A 22,383-nucleotide genomic window follows, 5' to 3' on the forward strand; every position below is an offset into this window, starting at 1 on the left:
CACCGAGCAATGAAATTCCACAATCACCACTGCATTACGGGAACAACCAATCCATTCAGGAGACGGGGAAGATTCAAGGAGGTAGCCAATGCCTTGCATCCACAGGCGATAACATTGAGATGTCAATTATCAGGACATGCTTCAATCCTGCCATATAGTGCCTTGGTTTCACACATCATTATAGAACAGCAAAAGAGACGCAAACGCCTCAGAAAGTATATCTATTTTTGAGTTTCTAAACAGGAGTGAATACTGTCATCGCATTATATATTACATAGTTTGCCACCTAAACGGATATAAATACAACAAAGCCATGAAGCGGAGAAATATACAAGAATCGATCAAAAGTCAGTTACCTTCTTTATTTGCCACTAGAATCATACGTATCATGTATATTACTTAAGCTGTACAATGAACTAGCTACCTCTGCAAGCTTTAGTTTCTTTGGAGCTATGGTAGCTTGCAGGAACCCTCGATCTAACCTCCAAAATATCACAACGGTAAAGGCAGAGGGTGGTTGCCATAGGTTCTTGACCCAAAAAAAGCCATTTATCTTTTACTTGATTCTCCAACATTTCCCTTTCATCCAGCAGTCGTGTTAGTACCGGGAGGCACTTCTGTTGGATTAGATGGTGGAGTCTGGGGCTGTGGTGGGCAGACATTTGGCATGACATAATCATTAGGAAGTGTGTCCAAGTCATTCCATTCAACCGCAGCTATTTTTGCAGTCAAGGAACTCAGAAGTTTGCTGGTCTATACTTTATGAAGGATGACAACACAAATGAGGTAAACACAATTCACTATCTTAACAAGGATACGTTCGTTACGCCACATGTCTGTAATGCTAACACCAGCATCTGATAAAAGCCAGTAATCTGCATCACTCTGTAATTAAACAACAAAATTAGAATTAAGGAAACTTATCTATTTTACAAATGGTAGTTCCTTTCTTTAGTAAAAAAATAGTAAGGCACATGCCATGGAACTCAAATCCATGTTAGGACAAACGACAGCATGTTAAACCAATCAATTATTGACAGGTTGAATCCCACAAAGTTCAGACAATTATCTGAACATAAGGTGCTTTCCCGACCTGCTGTGCTTCATTGCCTGTGCTTGCAATCGTTGTTAACATTCCAGGCAAACATAAGCAGCTGACAACTTGCATTTTTCTGAAAAATTAGGACAGCAAAAAGGAAAACTTACATCAACATCTGAGGGAACAATCTTCATGATCCCACTCACAAAGTCATGTGCGGTGTTAAGTTCTGAGCACATTCTATGACCATCTTGTTCCTGCATTTCAACCTCCTTTCCTCTGCTCTCCTCCATGGTCATTGTAATAGCTGGATTTTCATTGAAGCCTGAGGTTGATGGATAGCTTGGAGGTGGCTCAACACCTTGAATATCCTCAATTTTCTCTTCAAATTGACTGAGTAAGTGAGAGAGGCATCAGGAAAGTCAGTTACATAAATTCTTGAGTGACCAATGAGTCATTGCTCTGCTAGAATGAAGATTAGGCCTTGTCAGTAACATAAAATAAATGAAAAGATACCTGACAAGATAAACATCTATTGGGCCCATTGTACTCCTAAGGACTATCCTGTATCTCCTCTGAGGATAATCAACTGCCTGCTAAGGAAAGGAAAAACTATAACAACGAACAAAAATGGACACGCACTGTAACCCTTTCCTTGAATTGACTACTTTTGGGATTACCTCATCGGGATCTGGGACTTCTAGAGTGGTACCATGTGGAGCTTTAATTGCTATCAAGGTTTCATTCTGTAACAGAAAAAAATTACAAACTCAATTGCTAGCAATATAGAAAATTTTCTTTAGGAAAGGCAGTGACACTCCAAGCACCAAGTCTATTACTTGATAATGAAACAAAAAAAACTAACCTGGAAGCCAGGTAAGCTCTTGATGTCTTCCTCAGTGACAAAAAGCCACCTAATATCGTAAATCAGCAAAATGGGCTGAGTCTCTTAATTAAAATAGGTAACTGCCGTACAAACTATTAATAATCTATGCAAACATGAGGAGAATAATTTACTTTTGATTATTTTCATCTTCACTTAGGTCCCTCAATCTTTCTTGCATTTCTCTGCAATAATTTAGAGCCGCAGCACAATCTAAAAGTTTTAGAAAAGCAACATGGGGATATTGCATAAGCAGAAGGAAAAACAGCATAACCTTGTTTGTTCATCTAATCTGCGTTCCTCCATGGTCAGGTTTTCAACTTCTGCCTGCAAGAAAAAGGCAATCATTGATGAAGTAAAATCCAGTACTTCCTGAGAGTTTTTGTTCACTGAAACGGTGCATGATCCACCTTTTGTAACTGAAAATGAAATCTCAACTCAACTAACTAGTTCATAGAGAATAGCATTTAGTGCAGCCTTAGGAATTCAAATTTAATCATTGCATCGATGCTACAGACTGTTATAGAAGTTGTGTCCCAAAATGACGCTCATAGGACATATGCAAGGACAACCTAACTGGTTGGCATATACACGAGACTGTTACATTTTCACATAGATGTTCCATTGAAGAATCAGCGTTTCTTCCCTGTGGATGGAGGACTTTCATCCAAATAGGGTCAGCAGCCAGCAATGCATCAGTCCAGGGAAAATATGAATTGGATTTACTATAATTTTATTCGTTATTTATCAATTCAGAAGTTTTAATTTGTTTAAAATTTTTTCCTATAGTAGGTTATTCAGCATTGGTTGAGATTTGATATTAATTAAGTTTTATACTACAAGGGCAAATTGAGGTTTTCGTGTGCTACCATAAGCACAGTATTCTATGTAATAAAGAGACCTTTTAGTGAATCAAACTTGAGCTGGTTCTTTGTTCTTGTGGATCCAAGAAGTGCCCCTTGTGCAGTTGCAGATTTGGCCAAGTGGATTCTAGATTTTTATGCTTATCAATCTATTGCTCTGTTTGATCTAAACACGCTGCCATAGTTGGCTCCTAAAACTTTCCAGGAAGGAAAACTAAAGCAACACGCTTCACAAACAGCTTTGCAAAGCCTAATCCAAGAGAAAAATGCCATGCCAAGAAACAAGTTGTCAGTTGTCACGATCAGAAATAAAAAGAGTTGCTGGTTGTCAATGACTGCATACCTGCAAAGTAGCAACATTATTATCATCCGCCTCCCCTGGCCTTGATACATCAAGTCCCCTGATAACATTCAACAAATGCTACTCATCACATGCAAAAATAACTTTAATAATAGTAGATAATCATGCAACAATTTTACAATTTAAAACAAGTGACATCAAAAAGGAATTTAAGTCCATACTTCCACTGAATTCTATTTTTGAGCTTCTTTTCTATAAGACCAATTCCTTCTAGAACATTTGTTATGTCATATATCCGCCTTTTTTGAACCTGAAATGAAAGAAAACCTTTAAATGACAGAATTTTACAACACAAGATAGAATAGATGGAAACTGAACTGAAGGTGACCTCTAAAGTCTCAGCAGCTTTATTAAGATCAAGGATGCCATCTTCAGCATGTTTGATCAAATTGATGAATTTTTTAGTCAAGAGACCTGAATCAGAATCACATAATATATTACCACATTTACAGTGTAGTTTTTCTTTGTTCCACAAGTTATTTGAAATGGAGTTCATGATAATCACCAACTACTCTGTTTCAAAAGCAAATACAGAAATGCACGAGCAGAAAAGATTACCTAGAGAGCTGTCATAGCGACATGGACCAGATGGAGTAAGATTATTTCCAGGAGAACCTGCCGATTCAGAGAACGTTTCTCACTACATGTATTTACTTTCACTTCCTTCTTTTCACCAATGAAGTCAATTAAAATACGATAAGAAGATTTTTTCCACAATAAAAGAAACTCACAACATATCAACTTAGTCATTGATTTACCCTGACCTAACCAGTGACAAAAAAAAAACTCCAGAACCACAAATATGAGACACCGCTGTAGAAGTTTAAAACAAATATACTCACCAAGAGCAGCAGCAGCACTCTGAGATCCAGATTTACTGCTCTTTGAGAGTCTTGATGTTTTGGGTGTCTTTCCCCCCTTTCCTGATACAGGTGTCTGCAGGGGGCTGGTCACTACTTCCATATATCCATGACCAGCATTCCACTCACTGGACTCACCTTGATGATCTGCTGCATCACTCTTCCGCTTTAATGTCTGATATACAACATTTAACTTATATTATCGCACTGTAAGTTGTTGAAAATTATAAAACAAATGAGCTCATGAGATTTTGCTTTTTAAAAGGTAGTACGCAGCATATATCTTGTATAACCTCTGAGCTGACACCACCAGCCAAACTTATATCAATAAATGAAAGCTATAAGAAACATACATGAATTCCAAATTGTGTATCCCAGGTGTTCAGTAAAAATGAGTGTAAAGGAAAGCACAAGAGTTAGACACTTCCCAATATACATATGTAAGGGATACTTGAATTCTGAGAATAGGAAAACATGGTACAGAAAAAGATAAAACATCAAGACTTGTGTTTATAAGTATTCTGCATGAAGCAAACATGTCAGGATGGTGAATGCAAGCACAGGAGGATCACATGCTTGAAGACCACAAAGGGCAAGCTAGAAGCAACTTTAACTTGAAACAAGCTCATGGCATAAGCATCACGTTCCTTCCAAAATTACATCATAATGGACTCGTAGTCATGCTGCCTTCCAGAAACTTCATAGGCATCAAAAGATCCTTGATTAGAGGGAAAATAGGCAAGGACAACTTTCAGAGCCTGGTGGGAAAAATAGTAATCAATGGCACTGCTACATTGCGAGCCATTTTTACCAGGCATATACATCACAATAAGATGTCAGAGCTTCTCAGAAAACATTTGTAGTAACAACCAAAATGCAGCATTTTTTTTATTTAGGCAAAGTACTCATCTCTTTTTGCAGTAGATGTTAAGGAACCATAAATCCACTTAACTTGACAGAAGGTCTACTTCCCTCATCAAAGCTTTGGCATCATTTATCAAACAGTTAGGCGTGTAATGTCTTGACTTTAGGACCATAACTTGAAACAACACAAATTGATAAGGAAACTTAAGTTATTGAATCCTACAATTTAAATGTTCCTCTAGTAAACTTAAGCATCATTACCGTGTCCCATTTACATCTTAGATACAAATCTTTACCACATGTCCCTAATATTTCCCCGTATGCTATCACAAGCCAGACACCACACACCGAATTATACCACTTGTATCATTCACCACCAGCTTTTTACCATCCTTTTCTACTCCCTTCCCCTCGTCTTCCTACCTCCTGAACAACGGATCCTAATACGTGAATTTTAAGACAGCAACTCACCAAGATTATGTAAGAGGCACTTAAACTCTTACAAAACCTTAAAATAGAAACCATTACTGAGGGCATCTAATCCCAATCAGCACAAACAAAATAAACTAGAAAAAATAGTATTTTTAAGCAGAAAGTTTAGCCCCTTACCCCAAAAAACACGTGAAATACACCAATTCAGCTCTAGAAAACCCACTAACACAACAACTTAACCAAACCCATCTCCAAAACCCACTTCAAGAACACAAAATTAGCCAAAAAAATCAAATATCCACTAAAATTAAAATTAAGAAAAAAATCCCAGAATCACAAAACCCTTAAAAACAGTCAAATTTAAAAACAAAGCAGATCACCACGAAAAAAAAAAAAACCAAACCCAAAACCCCAAACCCAAAAAAAAGAGTAAATACTTACAGGAGGTTTCACAACAATGCCCTCAACTTCATGATCAGAAACGGCACGTCGTTGCTCGTCACCGAACCGGTGGTAGTCACCCGGAGGCAAAAACGGTGGCTTCATTGAAGAAAACGAAAGTGGTTGCTGATGCTGGCGCTGATTCGGTGCGTGACTCTGCATACTGCTTTGCTGCGGCTGCTTCATTGATTGGTTGTTTTGTGCTTGAGAATTCGACATCGCAAGAATTTTTAAGAAAGAAAAAACAAAAAATTATATATTTTTGGAGGGTTTTTAGGGAATTGAAGTAGGAGAGGGAATTGAAAGGAGAGGGAAATGGAATTGAGGAAGAGATCTGGGGGTGCTTGGATGGAAAGGAAAGGAAAATAAAAAAAAGCGGGAGAGAGAGAGAGAGAGAGAGAGAGTGAGGGAGGGTGGAAAACGAGGGAAGGGAAGAGGAGGAGGGAATTTGGTTCGGATATAGATGTGGAGGGAAGCGCTGCCTTCGTCTTTATTTATTTATTTATTTAATTCATTAATTCATAATTGAATGTAATTTGTATTTTTAAAATTAGATTTCCTTTCTTTTATTTCCCTTTTAATTAGGTGATTAGTATATATTTTTAAAAATAATTTTAATAAAATAAATAATAGAATATCACTAGTTATTATTCATAAATACTGTAAAATTCTTCACTGCTTAACGTTATTTTATGTTTTTTTATTTATAAAATCACTATTTGAATTAAAGTGACTAGTTTTTAGATTTAGTATAAATTTTTTTAGTATTCTAAATAAAAATAGACAGGTGAGCATAATTATAGCATGGTATTATTTTTATTAAACTACTCCGAATATATCATATTATTTTAAATTATTTTATACAAGGAATCCTATTTCGAAGAAATGGGACTGTACAAGGTTTCAAATAATTATATCATATATTAGAGATCAAATATATCATATTATTCTTTTTCCTAATAATAGAAAAAGGAAAGTGCAATTTGTCAAAAATAAAAAAAATAAAAAATAAAAAATGAAAAGGAGGAGGAGGGGAGGAGGAGGCGGAGGAAAGTTCATTTGTCATTGTCGTATTTTGATCTCACTGTATGGTAACTACACCAATGCTTTGAGCAGGTGCACCCTTCACAGAATCTAGAAAAGCCAGGGATTGGATCCCATCATCCAAAGGAATAAAAATAATTTATATTTAATTTGATTTTTTTATTAGTTGATATTATAAAAATAGTAAAAATACATAATCGTAGAATCTTGTATATTTTTTATTTATATTTTTGCCAGGCAATAATCTAAACGTTTGAAACTCATTAGAACTTTGACTAATTTTATTAAAATAATTTAAAAATGTGGTAGTGATTATTTTTTAATATATTTTTTATTTAAAAATATATTAAAATAATATTTTTATTTTATAAAAAATATTTTTAATTTTAATACATTAAAATTATCTAAAAACATCAATAAAATATTAATTTAAAATAAAAAAATTAATTTTTTAAAATACTCTCAAAGCATAAAAACAAATATATTCTAAATAATAAAAAATAAATGTTTTGCTTTGAAAATATTCTTATTTCTAAAAATTTTAATAAGATGTTACTCCAAAAATATTTTTTTATTATATAAAAAAAAAAAGTTATTGTTATTATTATTATTGTTATTGGATTTAGCATTTTGACTGGGTATCTGACGTGCAGATGGCATTGAGAGCATAACTTGTGTAGTGGGCCAGGTGTCCCTGTTTGATAAATGTAAACCACAACTCAGTCCCCCTTGTTTAACAGATAAACGATTTAGTCCTGTTTAAAACATAATCAATTAATCCCCATGTTTTCACATTCATTTATCATAGCTATTAAAGACCCGAGAAAATAATATTGGGTCACGGGTCAAGAGAATTGATCTAGATTAACTTATATTATTAAATAACCATAATATATATTATTAGAATTGATCTAGATTAACCTATATTAACCCTAAAAACTAAAAATTTAACCATAATATATATTATTAAATAACATGTTTAAAAAAATCACTTATAATTCTATATGCTATATAATAAAAAGCTACACGACATGTTCAACTAATAATTTAAAATCCAAACACAAAATGCACAAACATCCAAAAACTACCTACATAACCATAATTAAAACAACATTACACCTAGATTTCAAATTTTCAATTCAAAACCAAAAAACACCATAAAAAATAAATAAAAATCCAAACTTTGTAGCATGCCCACATGAAATTGTGTTCGCATTGAAGCTTAGCCCATGATCAATACCCATTATTGGTAACATTTCAAGACAAATCAAACATGAAGTTTACACTCCAAAAGACTTGCCATTTGATCTTTATGCACCACAACTTTCATCTTCATTGTCTATAATCACATCATTTTCTTTTCAAAATTAACCCATCAAAAATCACATAAAAAACCACAACCACAAAACCTACTACAACTACAACACTAATATTTAAACCCTTGAATCATCAAATAATGTATTTTCATAGACATTAGTGCCATAAATGATCTAGTAGCTTGTTCCCCTCACATAATACAGAGGAAAAGTCGAGGCAAGACTTTTCATTGCCAATGAATTAATTTAAGGATTAAAAAGAGTTATTTTAAAGGTATTGATGAGAATAATACCCCAAATTACAAAATATATATATATATAGAGAGAGAGAGACAACATGTTGAGAATTTAAGCATGGTGGCTACGTGTTTTTTAGAAAGTTGAGATTTGTATCCCAAAATCAAAATCATAAAAGGTTTATAAAAAAAGTTTTGGATCTCATGCAGGTTTCTCTGAGTCACTCATTTAAATGAATCAATCATAACCTTGTGTTTTTAACTTTGTAAAGCCTAGCTGAAGTATTGAGTCACCCGAGTCTCGAATTAACCTGTTAGATGAGACTAGGTTCTACAATAATGCATTTCACAACCTAATAAGCCTGGTGATATTAATTTTGTAATATCATTAATTTTTTCTATATTTGTTTATCACTTACCTAAAACTCAAATATTATCAAAAGTTAAATTAATTATTTTTAAAACTAAAGAGATTAAATTGCATGTTCTCTAAAGATACAAGGATTTAAATAATCATTTACTCTTAAAAACCCCAAAAAAACAATAAATCTGCTCAATTATCATGAAAAAAAAAAGATTATATATATATATATATATAAAAGAAAAAAAGAAAAGAGAAGGGGTGGTTAGGTTAGAATCGGCGATTGCTCACCTTTTCTGAAGAGAAAGTTGCGATCTTTTGGCGCGCCATAATCCTAACCCCAAGCCTACCCCCCTCCCCACTTCGGTGCGCTTTCCCCCCCACTTTCTTAGGGCAACAGTTTACACGGCTCTTTTCTTGTTATTTGGGGCCCTACTTGCAATTTCTTTTGGACCCTACTTTTAACCCATTATTGTCATTTTGGCCCAATTCCTACCAGTCATATGAAAATTGATTGAGGACTACTTTAGACTAATTTTGTCAGCCTAAATGGTTGTCCTTATGTGCCCAAGCTTTTGACTTTTAGCTATGTGATACAGACCACGACAAAGAAATTATGGCAAAGAAGACGAGGAATTTCAATTTTTTTATTTATAAGTATGATTTATTTTTGTGTTTTAAAAATATTTTAAAAAATATTTTTTATTTTTTTAAATTAATATATTTTAAGTATTTTTAAATTATTTTAATATATTCATATCATAATTTTTAAAAAATAAAAATTATTATTTTAATATATTTCTAAATAAAAATATTTTTAAAAACAACCATAATTATAATTACAAACACTCATTTAAATTTAAGTTGCTGTATTTAGTGTTCTAAGATACATTAACATGGTTGAATACATCAATGAAGATATAAAAATGTTTTAAAAATAATTTTAAAGAGAATTTCAATTTTATTTTTTTTTCATCTTAAAGATTTGTTGTAATTTTGAATTGCAAGAGATTCCAAGTGCCACACTGTATATGATGACATAAAGCAAAAAAAGGAGGTGAGGGATGGAATAAATAAGGCAGGCAAAAAGGAAAGAAAGATCCAAGGAAACCATCATCATATTCAACAAAAAGGTAACTTTATAAATATTCTACCAGTCAGTGCATGACCCAGAGAGAAGGAGGTCGAGTCTACAGGAAGAAGGAAGGATAAAAGAAAACCTGATGGTGAACTCCCAGAGAGCAGGCACTGCTGTAAGAGATTGTGATTTCATAGAAGACAGTGGTATCTCCTGCAAACAGAAACTTGAAAACTGAGCAATGTGGATCAAAGCAAGCAGAGCCATAACGAGTATTTCTGCAGACTTGTGAGAGACTGGTGAAAGTCGAGTTCTACTGAGAAAGAGTGGGCAGTTCCTATCTGTTCAGAACATGGTTCACAAGAAGCAGGGGGTGTTTATCAGATGTTTCAACTAGAAACCTCATTACTGACTCGTCGGGTAGAAATCCTCTCTCAAACATCACATCACACACCCTATAAGCTTCGCGGAGTTTCTTTTCTTCACATAAGATATAAAGCAGCAAGTTCCATCTATACAGGCAAGGCACAAGATTGCAAGCAACCATTTCTTCAAATATCCTGAAGGCAGGAATGCTCATGTGACAAGCACAAAAATAATGGTGTGATTTTTCATAAGCCAGCCTGTTTGGAAAGAAGCCCCTCTTGCTCGTTGTATGCACAAGAGATAAAGCATCTAATTCTCTACCAGACCTGCAAAGTGATTTCAGTAAAGTGTTGTATGTACATCTGTCAGGGGTGCTGCAACCATCTGCATTCATCCTATTAAACAATCCAATACCCCGATCAATTTCACCAGCCCTGCCATGTGCACCAATGAGAATTGTGAAAGTCACTTCATTTGGAAGTAGACCCTCCTCTTGCATCAGTCTAAGTTGATGGAAAGCATCCTCTATCAAATCTACCCAGCAAAATCCGGAGACAGTGACATTATAGAGGTAAAAGGTTGGGCATAAACCCTGTTCTTTTATTTTCTGCATGAGCTTCAATGCTAAGTCTTTCATTCCCTAGAAGAACAAGCAGAAACACTAAAAACATCTTCTCCAGGCAAGGAAACTTTTTGATGGAGCAAATTAAATAGCAGTTTTCTAGCCCTTGTAGACATTCTGTTTGTCATGTACCATCTTTTCTTGTTGCCAAAGATATTTCTGCAAACACCACTAATCCAAGCAATGTGCAAGACAGGGTCAGCTTCGATCTGACTTCTAAACATCAAATCACTTAGTCTGAAGGCATATTTAAACTCTCCCATCTTCGAAAAATGATTTGTAAAAAGGTATACAAGACAATATTTGGCACAAAACCCTCTGCCAACATTTTTTCAAGATAAACGCACCCCTCAATAGTCATTTTTTCTCTTCACTAACCCGCTACCAGTGCAGTGTCAGAATAAGAACTTGGCTGAATGGCATTCTTTATCATCATCTCAAACAAATGAAGGGCTTTAACACCTTTTCCATTCCTAGCATAAGCATTGATCATTGTCATATAGGCAACTTCATCAGGATCCACACCATTCTCAAGCATCCTGCAGAAAAGAGTTTCGGCTTCAGAGATTCTCCTCTGTTGGCTTAGACAAGCAATAATGCAGTCATAGATAGCTACATTAGGTTTCAGACCCATTTCCTCCATCTGCTCCAACATACCAAAAGCCAATGCCAGATCCTCTTGTTTACAGTATTGATTTACCATTATCAGATAAGTTTCCAAGTTTGGAGATATGCCCCAGTTTTGCATAATTTCAATCAGAGACTTGACATCCTCGGAAAGCCCGTCCTGGAATAGACGTTTGATCAGAGAATTGAAAGTGAAAAGCAAAGGAACACATCCTGCATTTACCATATTTTCCAAGCAATCCAATGCAGCTTCTGTCTTTCCACCTTCACACAAGGCACTAACATAGATACCACCAGCCACATTACATAGATTCAAGTCACGTCTTGCAATTTCTCTCAGAAGTAGCTCAATTTCTTGCTCCAAAGCCAGAGTGGAATTTATCTTATCAGAATTTGAGAGTGAAGAACAGTCCAACCCACACCCGTTCTTGGCAATTGCCTGCAACATCAACAAACAGAGTTGAAGCTCAAACCCAAGCCCCTTAGGCTTATTCTTCATGAGTACAAAAAACAGAACATGGTCCGGAACAATTCCACTTTCCAGCATTCTTTCACACCATTCATCAACTTCCAAACACCTATTCAGCTTATAAAGAGTGACCATTATAGGCGTATAACAATGCACACAAGGAGTCAAATTGCAGGGAGCCATGCTATTCAAAAGCGACATAGCACAATCCAACTTCCCTTTCTTGCAATAATTATGAATCATTATACTATAAGTGACCTCATTAGGCTGAAGCCCCAGGTCATTCATCAGGTTGTACAACACCCACGCTTTATCAAACAAACCCATCTTTGAAAATCCATAAATCAAAGTATTACAAGTACAAATATCCGGGTCATAACCATTCTTCAGCATCCTAAAATAAACCCTCATTGCCATCTTCATCTTCTTATCCTTACCATAAGCATTCATCAGCGAAGTATACATCACCTTATCCACAAAGAAACCTTGTGCCTCCATCTCTTCAAAAATCCACTCTGCCTCGATGGACCACCCTCTCTTGCAAAGCCCATAAAATAATGTCTTGAGCATATGCAGAGTAGGCGGCAACCCAGTTATTCTGCACATTATATCTAACACTTCTATCGCTTCACCCACGTACCCTTGTTGACACAATCCATCAATCAAAACATTGTAAGCCCACATACCCAATTTCACATTAGCATCACTGATCCTAACAAAATAATCAAATGCCTCCACAAACTTATCTTGCTCGTAAAACCCTCTAAGAATCGTGCTACAAGCAGCATTACTAACCACACAATCACCACTACCAATATGTCTATCAAAAAGCGTTACGGCATCATCTAATTTCCCTAACTTAGCCAAACAAATAACCAGAGAATTAACAATATTCGAGTCCGGCTCAATACCTCTAGCAACCACACGATCATGATAAAACTCATGCGCCGATAAAGGATGACCCAAGTCAACCAATTTCCTAATAAGCTCACCAGGAATTCCAGGGCCAAGGTCCATGCCACTCGCGGAGGCAAACTCAACAGCGGAGATTGCATCATGGACTGTTGGAGAGCTGGCAATGAATCTCTGAACAACTTGCTGTGCAGAGGACAACAGACCGCGGCGAAGAAGGTCATGAACTAAGGATTGGCAAAGGGACGTGTGGTCATTTGGGATTGGATGGGGGTCTAAAGAGACAGCACAGGTTGAAGTGATTGTCCCTTTTTTGGGTTTGAAGTACAGAGCGTGACAAAAAGGTCTCCTTTTTATCATGTTCTGATCAACTGGGGGGACTGAATTTTCATGTCAAGATTGAATTTTTTTTTTTTGGGGGGGGCGGGGGGAGGTGTTTGTGGGTTTTGCACAAAATGAAGTGAGCATATGACGGGTAGGGTTTTAGCCAGTTCAGATATGTATGTGCCTGCCTGGGTGTAGGGTTTTAGGAGCTGATGATGATGGTGAACATTACAGTTTTGGATCGGGACCACATAGTAGTGAGTAAGTTATAACTTAGCCCCTGTATTACTATTACAGTTGTGGATCGGGACCACATAGTGGTGAGTAAGTTATAACTTAGCCCCTGTATTCTATACGTTTTTTCAAATCAGTAGTTTTAAAATCGCATGTTTGTAATGCCTTCATCTGAGTTATTGAGGGGTTTTATATTAAGTTTTTTAAACTAAAAAGATCAACTAATTATAGAATTAATACAATTTACCATTCCCAATATTCAAGGTAGTAAAGTTATTGCTCTTAACACAATTACAAGGATTAACTTAAATTAATTTGGTTAATAAAATTAATTTTTACTTGGTTTAATTTAAAATTCAGTTTAAACTAGAAAATATAGTGGTGGGTGAGCGGGATTTAATAATTCTAGCAAGAACAAGACTTGTTTTTTAAATTTAAACTATAAGAAAATTAGGAGCCGTTGGACATTGATAACAATCCAGTTGTCGCGTGCCACGAGACCCATCAAGATTTTCTTTTCTTTTCTTATCAAAATTAATAAATCAGACATCAGAAGTATGCTAGACCTACCATTGCACAAAGCATTCCCATTTACTGTGGTACTCCTAGGGAAACATTTCCTGCTAACCTTCGTCAACTCTGGTAGAGGCAAAACATCACAAGACAGACGTTTCCCGCTAACCTTTTTCAAGTCTGTTTAGAAGCAAATTATCACGACACATTTCCTGTTACTTTCGTCAACTCTGCTTCCTGACATTGGAAATGCACCAATATCTACACCAGGAAGCATCTACACCAGGAAGCATAACGGATTATCTAAAGAGTTTCTTGTCCCTCTAGGGATTTCGGATATTACAAATTATCTGAAGTTCTTGCAACACATTTGCAGCAAAATGATGATGATGATGATTGGATAAACAGCCCACCTCTCATGTTCAACTTTCCAGCAAAGATTAGAAATTCAATTTCCCTAATTACACTTCTAGTAAGAGGATCACCACCTGCCTCGATTACACGATTATTTACTTGGAAACAAATGAGCCAGATCAGGATCATCCAAGTTCACATCCAACCAACCACGTGATTGCATGCATTCAACATAATGATCTGGTGGCGTCACTGCACGGCAATTTCTTGGAGTGAAGCCATGAATCCTCTCAAGATCACGAGCAAGCCACCGAACATAAGCATGGTCCAATGGTGGCACGATTTTTAAGAGAAACTCTGGCCTGTTTGGTGCCAATGGAGACACAGCTTCTCTTTCTTGCTTAACAGGTTTGTTTCCCATGCTTGACCAGCTTCAGAAAGGGGAAAAGATAGTACGCAGCTGCAGTAAATCATAGAAGAAATGAAGACACAGAATTGAAGGAATAGATATTATAAATTTTATCTAGAGTTTGGGATGTGTAATTTTGTTGCATCCACAAAGTCTCACATAATTTTAACAATGCAGAAAGTGGTGGTTGATCAGGATTTAGCAATTTACTTAAAATTAATTTTATGAGAAAGTTCTTGGACAATTTGTGCCTGAGAAAGTTGGAGTTAGTATAGATATTGTGCAGAAAGATCTATCCCAATCAAAGATAAACATTGAAAGCACTGCCACTGCTGCATGCCATGCTAAAATCAAAAGAAATCCTAAACCAAATACAGAGACACTCAACATCTTGATGGCTGAGAGGAAGCCACAAATTTATGATAATGTCAATCGCTATGCACTGGGAAATTTTTTTGTAACCAATGATCACCAATTCAAAATTCCATGGAATAAAAGAGTTGAGGATAAGAATCGAACTTGAAATATAGTCCGCAGACAGGAGGAGGAAGTAAACCGGAAGGGATTGGTGATACCCACTAGTAAAACATAACTAAGCATCTTTGGTGGTATTCAAAGCTACAAAAAAGTTACTGACAAAACCAGAATAGCAAACCAGACTCACCAACAAACTTGGAACATGAAAAAGAGTTTATCTTATTTGACATGGTTCATGCCACAATAGTGTCCCTCAACAGTGTCACAAGGCTATGCAGCCTGCTTAAGAATGGATTCCATTCTCAGCCTGCACCATCTAGATTCTTGGACATTTTTTATTTCTTAACTAGACATAATATCTGCCATGTCCTTGTTTACAGGTAGGAAACCATCCATTGAAAAAAGGCAACTGAGTATCTAAAGTTTCAAAATCGAGTATCGAGCCATACACAAATTGTACATGGCTCAAATTCCCTTTGCCTAAAACATGCCAGAATGAAGGGAAAAGAATTTTAAACTATAGTTAAATGGTTGTGATTTATTTGAAGCCCCAGATAGAGTTCATTAAATGACAATTTGTGAAAACGAGAACTGGGTGTGGCACAGCAAAATTCCACAGCAGATATTCAAGGCTAGGAAATTTGTTAAGGCCAGTCATGTAAAAAATGACAGTTTTCTACCAGTCAGGATCAATTTTCAATTTGGAAACATAGGAAAAGCTGATAAGAAAGAATATCTCATCTATACACCAAATTCTAGTCTAATCTAAAAATTAGCCCAAATGTTGCATGGAGAAAATATTTAAGATGAAGCACAGTAAAAATGGAATTTAAATTGATGAGAGTTGATTTGAACCAAACAAAACACATTAGAGATTGACCATTGTCTTCCTGAACCAACACAATAGTCTTTGACGTTTTATAATGTGGTGAAAATTTAGGTCCTCTGTTCTCTATTCTTTTTTTCCCTCTAATTATACCTTACAGGTTCAATTCTGTTGATTTTATAAATATAGAAGCTAAAATTTATTCCCACTAAGTCTAAAGCATTATGTATATACAAATATCATCCAAAAACAAACACTAGATTAGGCTCTTACCTATTTCCTTGTATATATGAGGACAACTAATAAGTTTTTAAAGCATCAATCCAACAAGATTCAAATTTATTTCAAGTTCATGCATGCAACCCGAATTTATAATTGTCCACACATGTGCCAAATTTAAATTTCCCACATTAGCTAAGTAGATATTTTGTCTCCATTCAGGCAACCCAAAAAACTGAAAAAAATCTATATTGCTAAATTTGACACAGGTGGACAAATATAAATTGAGGCTGCATGCATGAACTTGAAATACACTCTAGCTTTGTAACATCAGATAAGTGAGAGTTTAAATAATAGAATCAAAGATGATGAAGCCAATTGTGTTTCTCTTGATTTCTTGTGTTACACTATTTAGTCTCTTCACTCCGGCTCAAGGTATACATTATTTAGTCTCTTCACTCCGGCTCAAGGTAGATATTTTTTCAAATCTATCAACAAAGTCTCATTTACATGCAACTAACAAAATGAAATCAAATATCATGAAGTATTGAATAATTAACATTTTACAGTTGAATTTTTATTTGCAAAAATAATGAATATGTGCCTTTCTTTCTTTCTTTCAAAATGCAGGTCAACTATTTGCAAAAATAATGAATATGTGTCTTTCTTTCTTTCAAAATGCAGGTCAACTACAATGGTGCCCTTAGCAAGCCACATTTCCCGGAACATGTGGAAACAACAGCAGGCAGCAATGCTTAGTTGATTTTTTATCAAACTTGGGTGCAAGTAGCATGCCAAAGAATTGTGTGTGCAAAGATTCAAGATCTAGTCAACCATCATGCACACGTGACGTTGTTTGTCAGGAAAGTTATGTCAAAAAACCAAACATGAATGGTGCCTAGATATGTTTTGTTTCTAAAATCTGATGCATGCATAACATCTTATGGTCAAAGAATGTAACAGCTTTGGAAACAAGACTAATGAAACTAATAATAAGTTGGGCCCGAGTTGATCAATAATTGTGTTGAACCTCTCTTGCTTTTTTGGCATATAATCTCTCAATACATCAGCAACCACTACAGCAATGCTAGGACAACTATCAAATCCTGCTAGTACAAGGATTAGCATTTAAAATTGCAAAAGTTTTGCACACCACCATTACAAAATTTGCAAGTCCATTGACCAATAATTCTGACACAAAGCACCAACTTTCCTTATTTTATTCTTCAGAAAAATTCTAAAAAATGCGACACAGAGAACTCTTAAAACTGCAAAAGGTTTCCTCATCAACACTATCAAAGACTATTTGGTGCAGACATAATTTCACCAAGTCATGATACTAACAAAATTTTTGTTTTCATCAAACAAAACCCATGATAAATCTCACCTAAAATATGCAAGAAAGGAAACAAACACAACACAATTCCATTCAAATTGAGCTTTCCTTTTAAATATAATCAAAACAGATAGCAACCAAATAACCAATTCATCACCACCGAAGATATGAGCATGGAAGATATGAGCAAATAGAGAGGAAAAAAACCCAAAAATGAGAGCTTTAAAAGGCAGGACTTGGCTTACCTTGAATTCTTGCAGTGTGCCAGGCCTTGTGGGCAGAGAAATGAAGCAGGGAAAAGTGAGTTTTAACTTTCGAGTCTGCGAAGAAGGTTCTGTTTGGTTTTGCTCTTCATATATAAAGTCCAAAATAAACAAGCGAAGACCCGGCCCATACGGAGGGATTTTTTATTTTTATTTTTATTAAATTACTTTTCCATTAATTCCAATGAAATCTTTTTTTTTGTTTACTCAATTTTTATTTATTAAAATCATCACTTAATGGCTCAAAAGCCTCAGAAATCTAAAAATTATTTTTAAAATTTAATTTAAAAACTTAAAATTTTGAGTTAAGATAATTATTTAATATAATATTATAATTTTATTGATTAAATGATAATGAGTTTAAATTTTATTATTTATACTGATTAATAAAAAAATTAAACATGATCTCATGTAATATGACACTGGCAACAAGAACTTGTACAGTACCTTCACGTGGTGGCCTCCGACGGTGATCCAACCGGAGACCCAAATAGTAGTAAAGTGAGAAACCACTTTTCTCTTCAACTTAATTTAGGGTTTTTCACAAATAGAGTGGACACCGAGGCATTGGTTTTTTCGTCGTCAGGATCTAACAGTTCTTAATCAAGAACTAAAGAGCTGCTTTTTTTGGTGTCATCATCGAATCTATGAGAGAGCAGACAGTAAAAGAACTTGCGAAGACCAAGTTGGCTTTGCTAAAGATGATAGTCCACGTCCAAATCCCGCGGGCTGGCGGCCGGGAAGAGAAAACGGAGCACCGGACGTGGAAGTTGAGTCTGGTTAGATTGTGGAGATGGAGAGTTTCTGACAGTGCAATGCCTCCAGAAGATTATATAAGGTGGAAAAGTTTGGTTGAGGCAGGAGTTCGTGTTAGTTCTAACACTACAGTCTTGATCACAGCGTATGTTTGTGTGGTGGATCCAAGAGCATTTAGGGTTTTTGCATCCAGGAAGCTTGGAAGATGAGGACTGTTTAGGGATAAAAGGTTGGATTCTTGAGGAAGGGGAGGAGAAAGAGCAGTTCTTGCAAAGGTAGTGAGAGGTGCAAGGGAACCAGACAATGTCACTGCCAGTATCCATGATATGAAAGAGAGGGTTTGAGGTGATAGGCTAAAGCTAAGAGAAATCGAGTAGCTACCACCATAGCTATGAGGTGTTTGTTGTAGGGGTAGTTTGGGGATTATCTAGGTGGAGGGGTCTTGCTGGGGAGGTTGTGACAAGGTGGTTTAGCTTTTGGCTTGTTTGGGAATGTCGTAATGGGATTGTTATGAAAGAAGAAGAAGAAAAGAAGAAATGAGTGGAAATTTTATAGAGAAAAGAGATAGACAATATTAGAGCAAAGAAGAAGACACAGAAACCATGGCTGTTTAACGTGGTTGATAGAGATAGACAATAGAGCAAAGAAGAAGACACAGAAACCATGGCTGTTTAACGTGGTTGATAGAGATAGACAATAGAGCAAAGAAGAAGACACAGAAACCATGGCTGTTTAACGTGGTTGATAGAGATAGACAATAGAGCAAAGAAGAAGACACAGAAACCATGGCTGTTTAACGTGGTTGATAAGGAGACGTTACGGGACAGTGACAGTAAGGTTCGGGGTGATGAAATTTGGGACTCTGCTTGCTTCAATGGTTCATCACATCACAGCTGTCAATGTGCATGTCCTTAAAGAGGGAGAGAGAGAAAAGCCATCTGGATGCTAAATGGCAAGGCAAAGAATAAGCTTGCGATTCAGAGAAACACACTTTAACACCCAGGAGGTGGTTCGGCTGATCAAGACGATTCGTGAAACCTGAGGCTAGCACTCTAAGAAAATAGATACATCAAATAGGTGCATTGAGATTTACTAACAAGATTGTTTGAAAAATGAATTCATCTCTTATCGTTAGAGAACTCGATCCGGTGGGAGCAGCCAACGAAGAAGTCAACTCCGGTGGGGTTTTGAGGTCCCGACAGAAGGAATTGGATGGGTGCTGATTGCACATGAACGTGTAGTTTACTTTTCGTGTGGATTGAGGGAGGCCTAGAAACCATAAAGCCCTCTTGTCTGTCTCTAAATCTTTGGCAATGGGCACACGCTCCATCTTAGCACATGAATGTTATTGCCTTTCTATCCGCATGTCTTTGGCTTTGAGTTGAAACCAGACAAGTTGCACTTCGTTGGCTGCTCCCACCCGAGTTGACTTCTTCATCTCTAGGTTATTGAGCAACTTTTAATAAATTTCTGTGAATGGCACACGCTTTTTCCAGATTTTGAAGAGATTTTGGCTTACATCTCAATCGCATTACATACCCAAGTATGCAACAGAGGATTCACTGGTATCTTCGCTTTCTTCCGTGCCAAAACCGTTCTTTAGCAGCAGCTAGTGCATCTTGATTTCTTTTATGATGATCGTGATTTGGTTGACTGACCGATGATTGTTCAGCTGGAGTTTTTCCTTCAGAATTGAAGTGCCTGAAACTGGTTTATCAGATACTGGCTTAGGATCCAAGGGCTCAGAACTTCTTGGAGGGGAAGTTTCATTCAGATGTGCCTCTTTCACACTGGAAGACTTCAACACGAACTTTGGGCCTGAAAATGCATGATTTTTGTCAGATGTTTCGCCAGCGACTGGATCATCCAGGTTCTCCAGCTTCCTAAATTCAGCTTGCTTCTCTTGTTTCCCTTGCTTCTTGGCCGCTATGTCTTTTGCAACAAGTGCAGCATTTTTTCCGATGTTGAAATAAAAATCACTCAAGTCACTCTTCTTGGTAACCTTTAAAACAAGAAAAAAATACAATCTTAGCAGATGACTCGCCAAATGGCTGAGCATGTTTCCTATCAACAGAAACATATAAGTTTAATAATTAAAGTAATATGATCAACGCAAAACTATATTAACATGTGTACCTAACAATTTACAGTATGCTAAGTCTTGAAACACACCAGTACAGTAAGCTAACACTTAAATAATTAAGCTGGGCATGAAGCAATGAAGATGAAACAGAAGAGCCAAGGGGGTGATTGGTTCCATATTACCAGTTCTGAGGAAACCGAAAACTGTTTACATTTCAAGTTTTGTGATTCCTAAAAGTCAATCTCAAACCTGGCCAGTCACAAACTACTATTATCAAAATCACAATTCCCGTAGTAACCCAAGAACCCAGCTCCAGAAACATCACTTCCACTGCCACTTGCCCGATTTATCTCTCAGGTGATGAAAAATAAGTCAATCATCTAACAGGTCCATGACCCATAAATCTCATAGAAAACTTTTGTTTATTCCAAAGCGGAGGTAAAATCAAGAGGAGAAACTTCTTTTGTTCAAAGACATTAAGCACAAGTAAAACGAAATTTGAAGCTTCTCTTTCAGTTCATTTCTCATATAAAAGATACAGACAGTCTGATTTGTCAATGATGGTTGGCAAAGCAAATGGAAGCGAGTTTGAATAATGCTGTTGAACAGAACGTACTTGTTTTCTAATTGGCCCATTGCATCTAAATTGTACTGAATGTAACCTTAATAGGCTGCGCATACAGACATTTCATTCTCAGCAGAAGTACCTGATTGCAAATGCCATCATATTCCCTAGCTTCAACAAATATCTGTTTATACCAGAACCGTAATAGTGTCAGTTTTCCACCCACAAGCAACCTGTCTCTAGTACAAACTTAAAACCTCCTCAACCTTCCTCAATTTAGCAATGACATCTAGGATAGAAGAATATTAATATCACCAAACATCAAGCCACTTTGCAGCCAAACTTCCAAATCATAATAATGCCTGGATAGTGAGGGGTAATGAACTCAACTTCTCTGCACCAGAGCCAGGCAGGTAGAGTTTAGTTGTCACCATTGGATTCATAAAATTCTTGTTGTAGGTGTATCAAACACAATGAAGTACATATCAAGTTGTTAAAGTTCTTTCATAAACAGGACTGCAGTCCCAAACTCAATTCACCCAATAAGTTGAGGAAACATACAGCCATATTCTAAATCTCTCCCTTCAAGGCATCGAAGCCTGAGCCAATTAATTGAGACGCAGCATTCCTATAATGGATCTCCTAGTGATATTCTAACAACCATAACAACTTTTCTATATCTACACGGTAGCAGTTGTGGTAATCCAGCGGTAGACTTAACATAACCTGCGCAACTTAATAAGAGAACCTTTCCGTGTTCGTCTAGGCAAATTAATTCAGACCTTGATGTGTTTCTTGACTGGTGCTTATAGTGTTTGAGCAACCGGTACTCCGGAATAATTGCATGACTGTCATTATATCAAAAAAAAAACCCCAGCTCATAACTAACCCATCTCCAACGCGTGTATGGGAATTTAAGATCTCTATTGCTATCAAGAAGTTGCATTATTCATGACTTAATGCCAACAAGCTCAAAAACATGTCAACAGTTTAGAAATAACACTACATATGAAAACATCAAAGTGACAGCAAAGAGACACGATACAACTAGCAGTTATCAACCAGCAGATCAAGAATCACCAAGAGCATGAAATTTTTTTACAAAATGGTAACGACTCGACTCAATTAAGAGACAAAAGCAAATCTAACACCAACCAAGCAATGACTATGTGCAACAGAATCAAAGTAAGAGCAGAAAAGGTTGCACATACATCCTCTTTCTCCTCTTTAAGTTCACGCAAACGCTCTTC

At 36.2% G+C, this 22,383-nt stretch overlaps 4 protein-coding genes and 1 long non-coding RNA gene across 7 annotated transcripts in view; all 5 read right to left on the bottom strand.

Annotated features, from left to right (window-relative positions):
* Positions 1 to 208: 208 nt before the first annotated feature.
* E2F1 (E2F transcription factor 1) lies at positions 209 to 6,201 on the bottom strand. Of its 2 annotated transcripts, none has more exons than XM_011008422.1 (14): positions 5,744 to 6,201; positions 3,989 to 4,181; positions 3,705 to 3,761; positions 3,475 to 3,560; positions 3,308 to 3,396; positions 3,129 to 3,186; positions 2,197 to 2,249; positions 2,057 to 2,107; positions 1,905 to 1,953; positions 1,720 to 1,785; positions 1,556 to 1,632; positions 1,207 to 1,432; positions 819 to 885; positions 209 to 716 (listed from the first exon to the last, which is right to left on the bottom strand). In XM_011008422.1, the coding sequence occupies exons 1-14, from the start codon at positions 5,960 to 5,962 to the stop codon at positions 583 to 585; spliced, it is 1,425 nt and encodes a 474-aa protein (XP_011006724.1). In that variant the 5' UTR covers positions 5,963 to 6,201; the 3' UTR covers positions 209 to 582. The 2 variants fall into 2 exon arrangements, with proteins under 2 accessions (XP_011006724.1, XP_011006732.1); XM_011008430.1 differs by lacking the exon at positions 5,744 to 6,201 and adding an exon at positions 4,621 to 5,614.
* A 3,620-nt stretch (positions 6,202 to 9,821) lies between these two features.
* Positions 9,822 to 10,865, bottom strand: LOC105112686 (pentatricopeptide repeat-containing protein At5g62370-like). Its single transcript, XM_011008464.1, has 2 exons — positions 10,051 to 10,865; positions 9,822 to 10,015 (listed from the first exon to the last, which is right to left on the bottom strand). The coding sequence occupies exon 1, from the start codon at positions 10,779 to 10,781 to the stop codon at positions 10,116 to 10,118; it is 666 nt and encodes a 221-aa protein (XP_011006766.1). The 5' UTR covers positions 10,782 to 10,865; the 3' UTR covers positions 9,822 to 10,015; positions 10,051 to 10,115.
* Positions 10,866 to 10,954: 89 nt separating this feature from the next.
* Positions 10,955 to 13,328, bottom strand: LOC105112677 (pentatricopeptide repeat-containing protein At5g62370-like). Its single transcript, XM_011008453.1, has one exon. It carries the CDS (start codon positions 13,132 to 13,134, stop codon positions 11,140 to 11,142), a length of 1,995 nt encoding a protein of 664 aa, XP_011006755.1. The 5' UTR covers positions 13,135 to 13,328; the 3' UTR covers positions 10,955 to 11,139.
* A 682-nt stretch (positions 13,329 to 14,010) lies between these two features.
* Positions 14,011 to 17,817, bottom strand: LOC105112695 (uncharacterized). Its single transcript, XR_839810.1, has 2 exons — positions 17,712 to 17,817; positions 14,011 to 14,659 (listed from the first exon to the last, which is right to left on the bottom strand). It is a non-coding gene; the product is annotated as an uncharacterized LOC105112695 (long non-coding RNA).
* A 1,443-nt stretch (positions 17,818 to 19,260) lies between these two features.
* The window catches only part of LOC105112700 (nuclear speckle splicing regulatory protein 1-like), a 3,995-nt gene continuing 872 nt past the window's right edge, over positions 19,261 to 22,383 (bottom strand). For both annotated transcript variants that reach the window (XM_011008493.1, XM_011008484.1), the window contains exons 3-4: positions 22,345 to 22,383; positions 19,261 to 20,487 (exon numbers count right to left, since the gene is read on the bottom strand). In XM_011008493.1, coding sequence (XP_011006795.1) covers positions 20,095 to 20,487; positions 22,345 to 22,383 — 432 coding nt within the window. In that variant the 3' untranslated portion in view covers positions 19,261 to 20,094. The remainder of the gene's footprint in view (positions 20,488 to 22,344) is intronic.

Source organism: Populus euphratica, unplaced genomic scaffold, assembly GCF_000495115.2.
Source record: "Populus euphratica unplaced genomic scaffold, PopEup_1.0 scaffold5.1, whole genome shotgun sequence".
NCBI classification, from domain to species: domain Eukaryota; kingdom Viridiplantae; phylum Streptophyta; class Magnoliopsida; order Malpighiales; family Salicaceae; genus Populus; species Populus euphratica.

Bases quoted from the DNA above. Each gene is read 5' to 3' on its own strand.
- LOC105112686 (XM_011008464.1), bottom strand. From the start codon at position 10,781: ATGAAAGACTTAGCATTGAAGCTCATGCAGAAAATAAAAGAACAGGGT.
- LOC105112677 (XM_011008453.1), bottom strand. From the start codon at position 13,134: ATGATAAAAAGGAGACCTTTTTGTCACGCTCTGTACTTCAAACCCAAA.
- E2F1 (XM_011008422.1), bottom strand. From the start codon at position 5,962: ATGTCGAATTCTCAAGCACAAAACAACCAATCAATGAAGCAGCCGCAG. The intron at 3,561-3,704 runs GTAATCTTTTCT...ATTCTGATTCAG, and splicing joins TCGCTATGACAGCTCTCTAG to GTCTCTTGACTAAAAAATTC. The intron at 717-818 runs GTATCCTTGTTA...CTGCAAAAATAG, and splicing joins AGACATGTGGCGTAACGAAC to CTGCGGTTGAATGGAATGAC.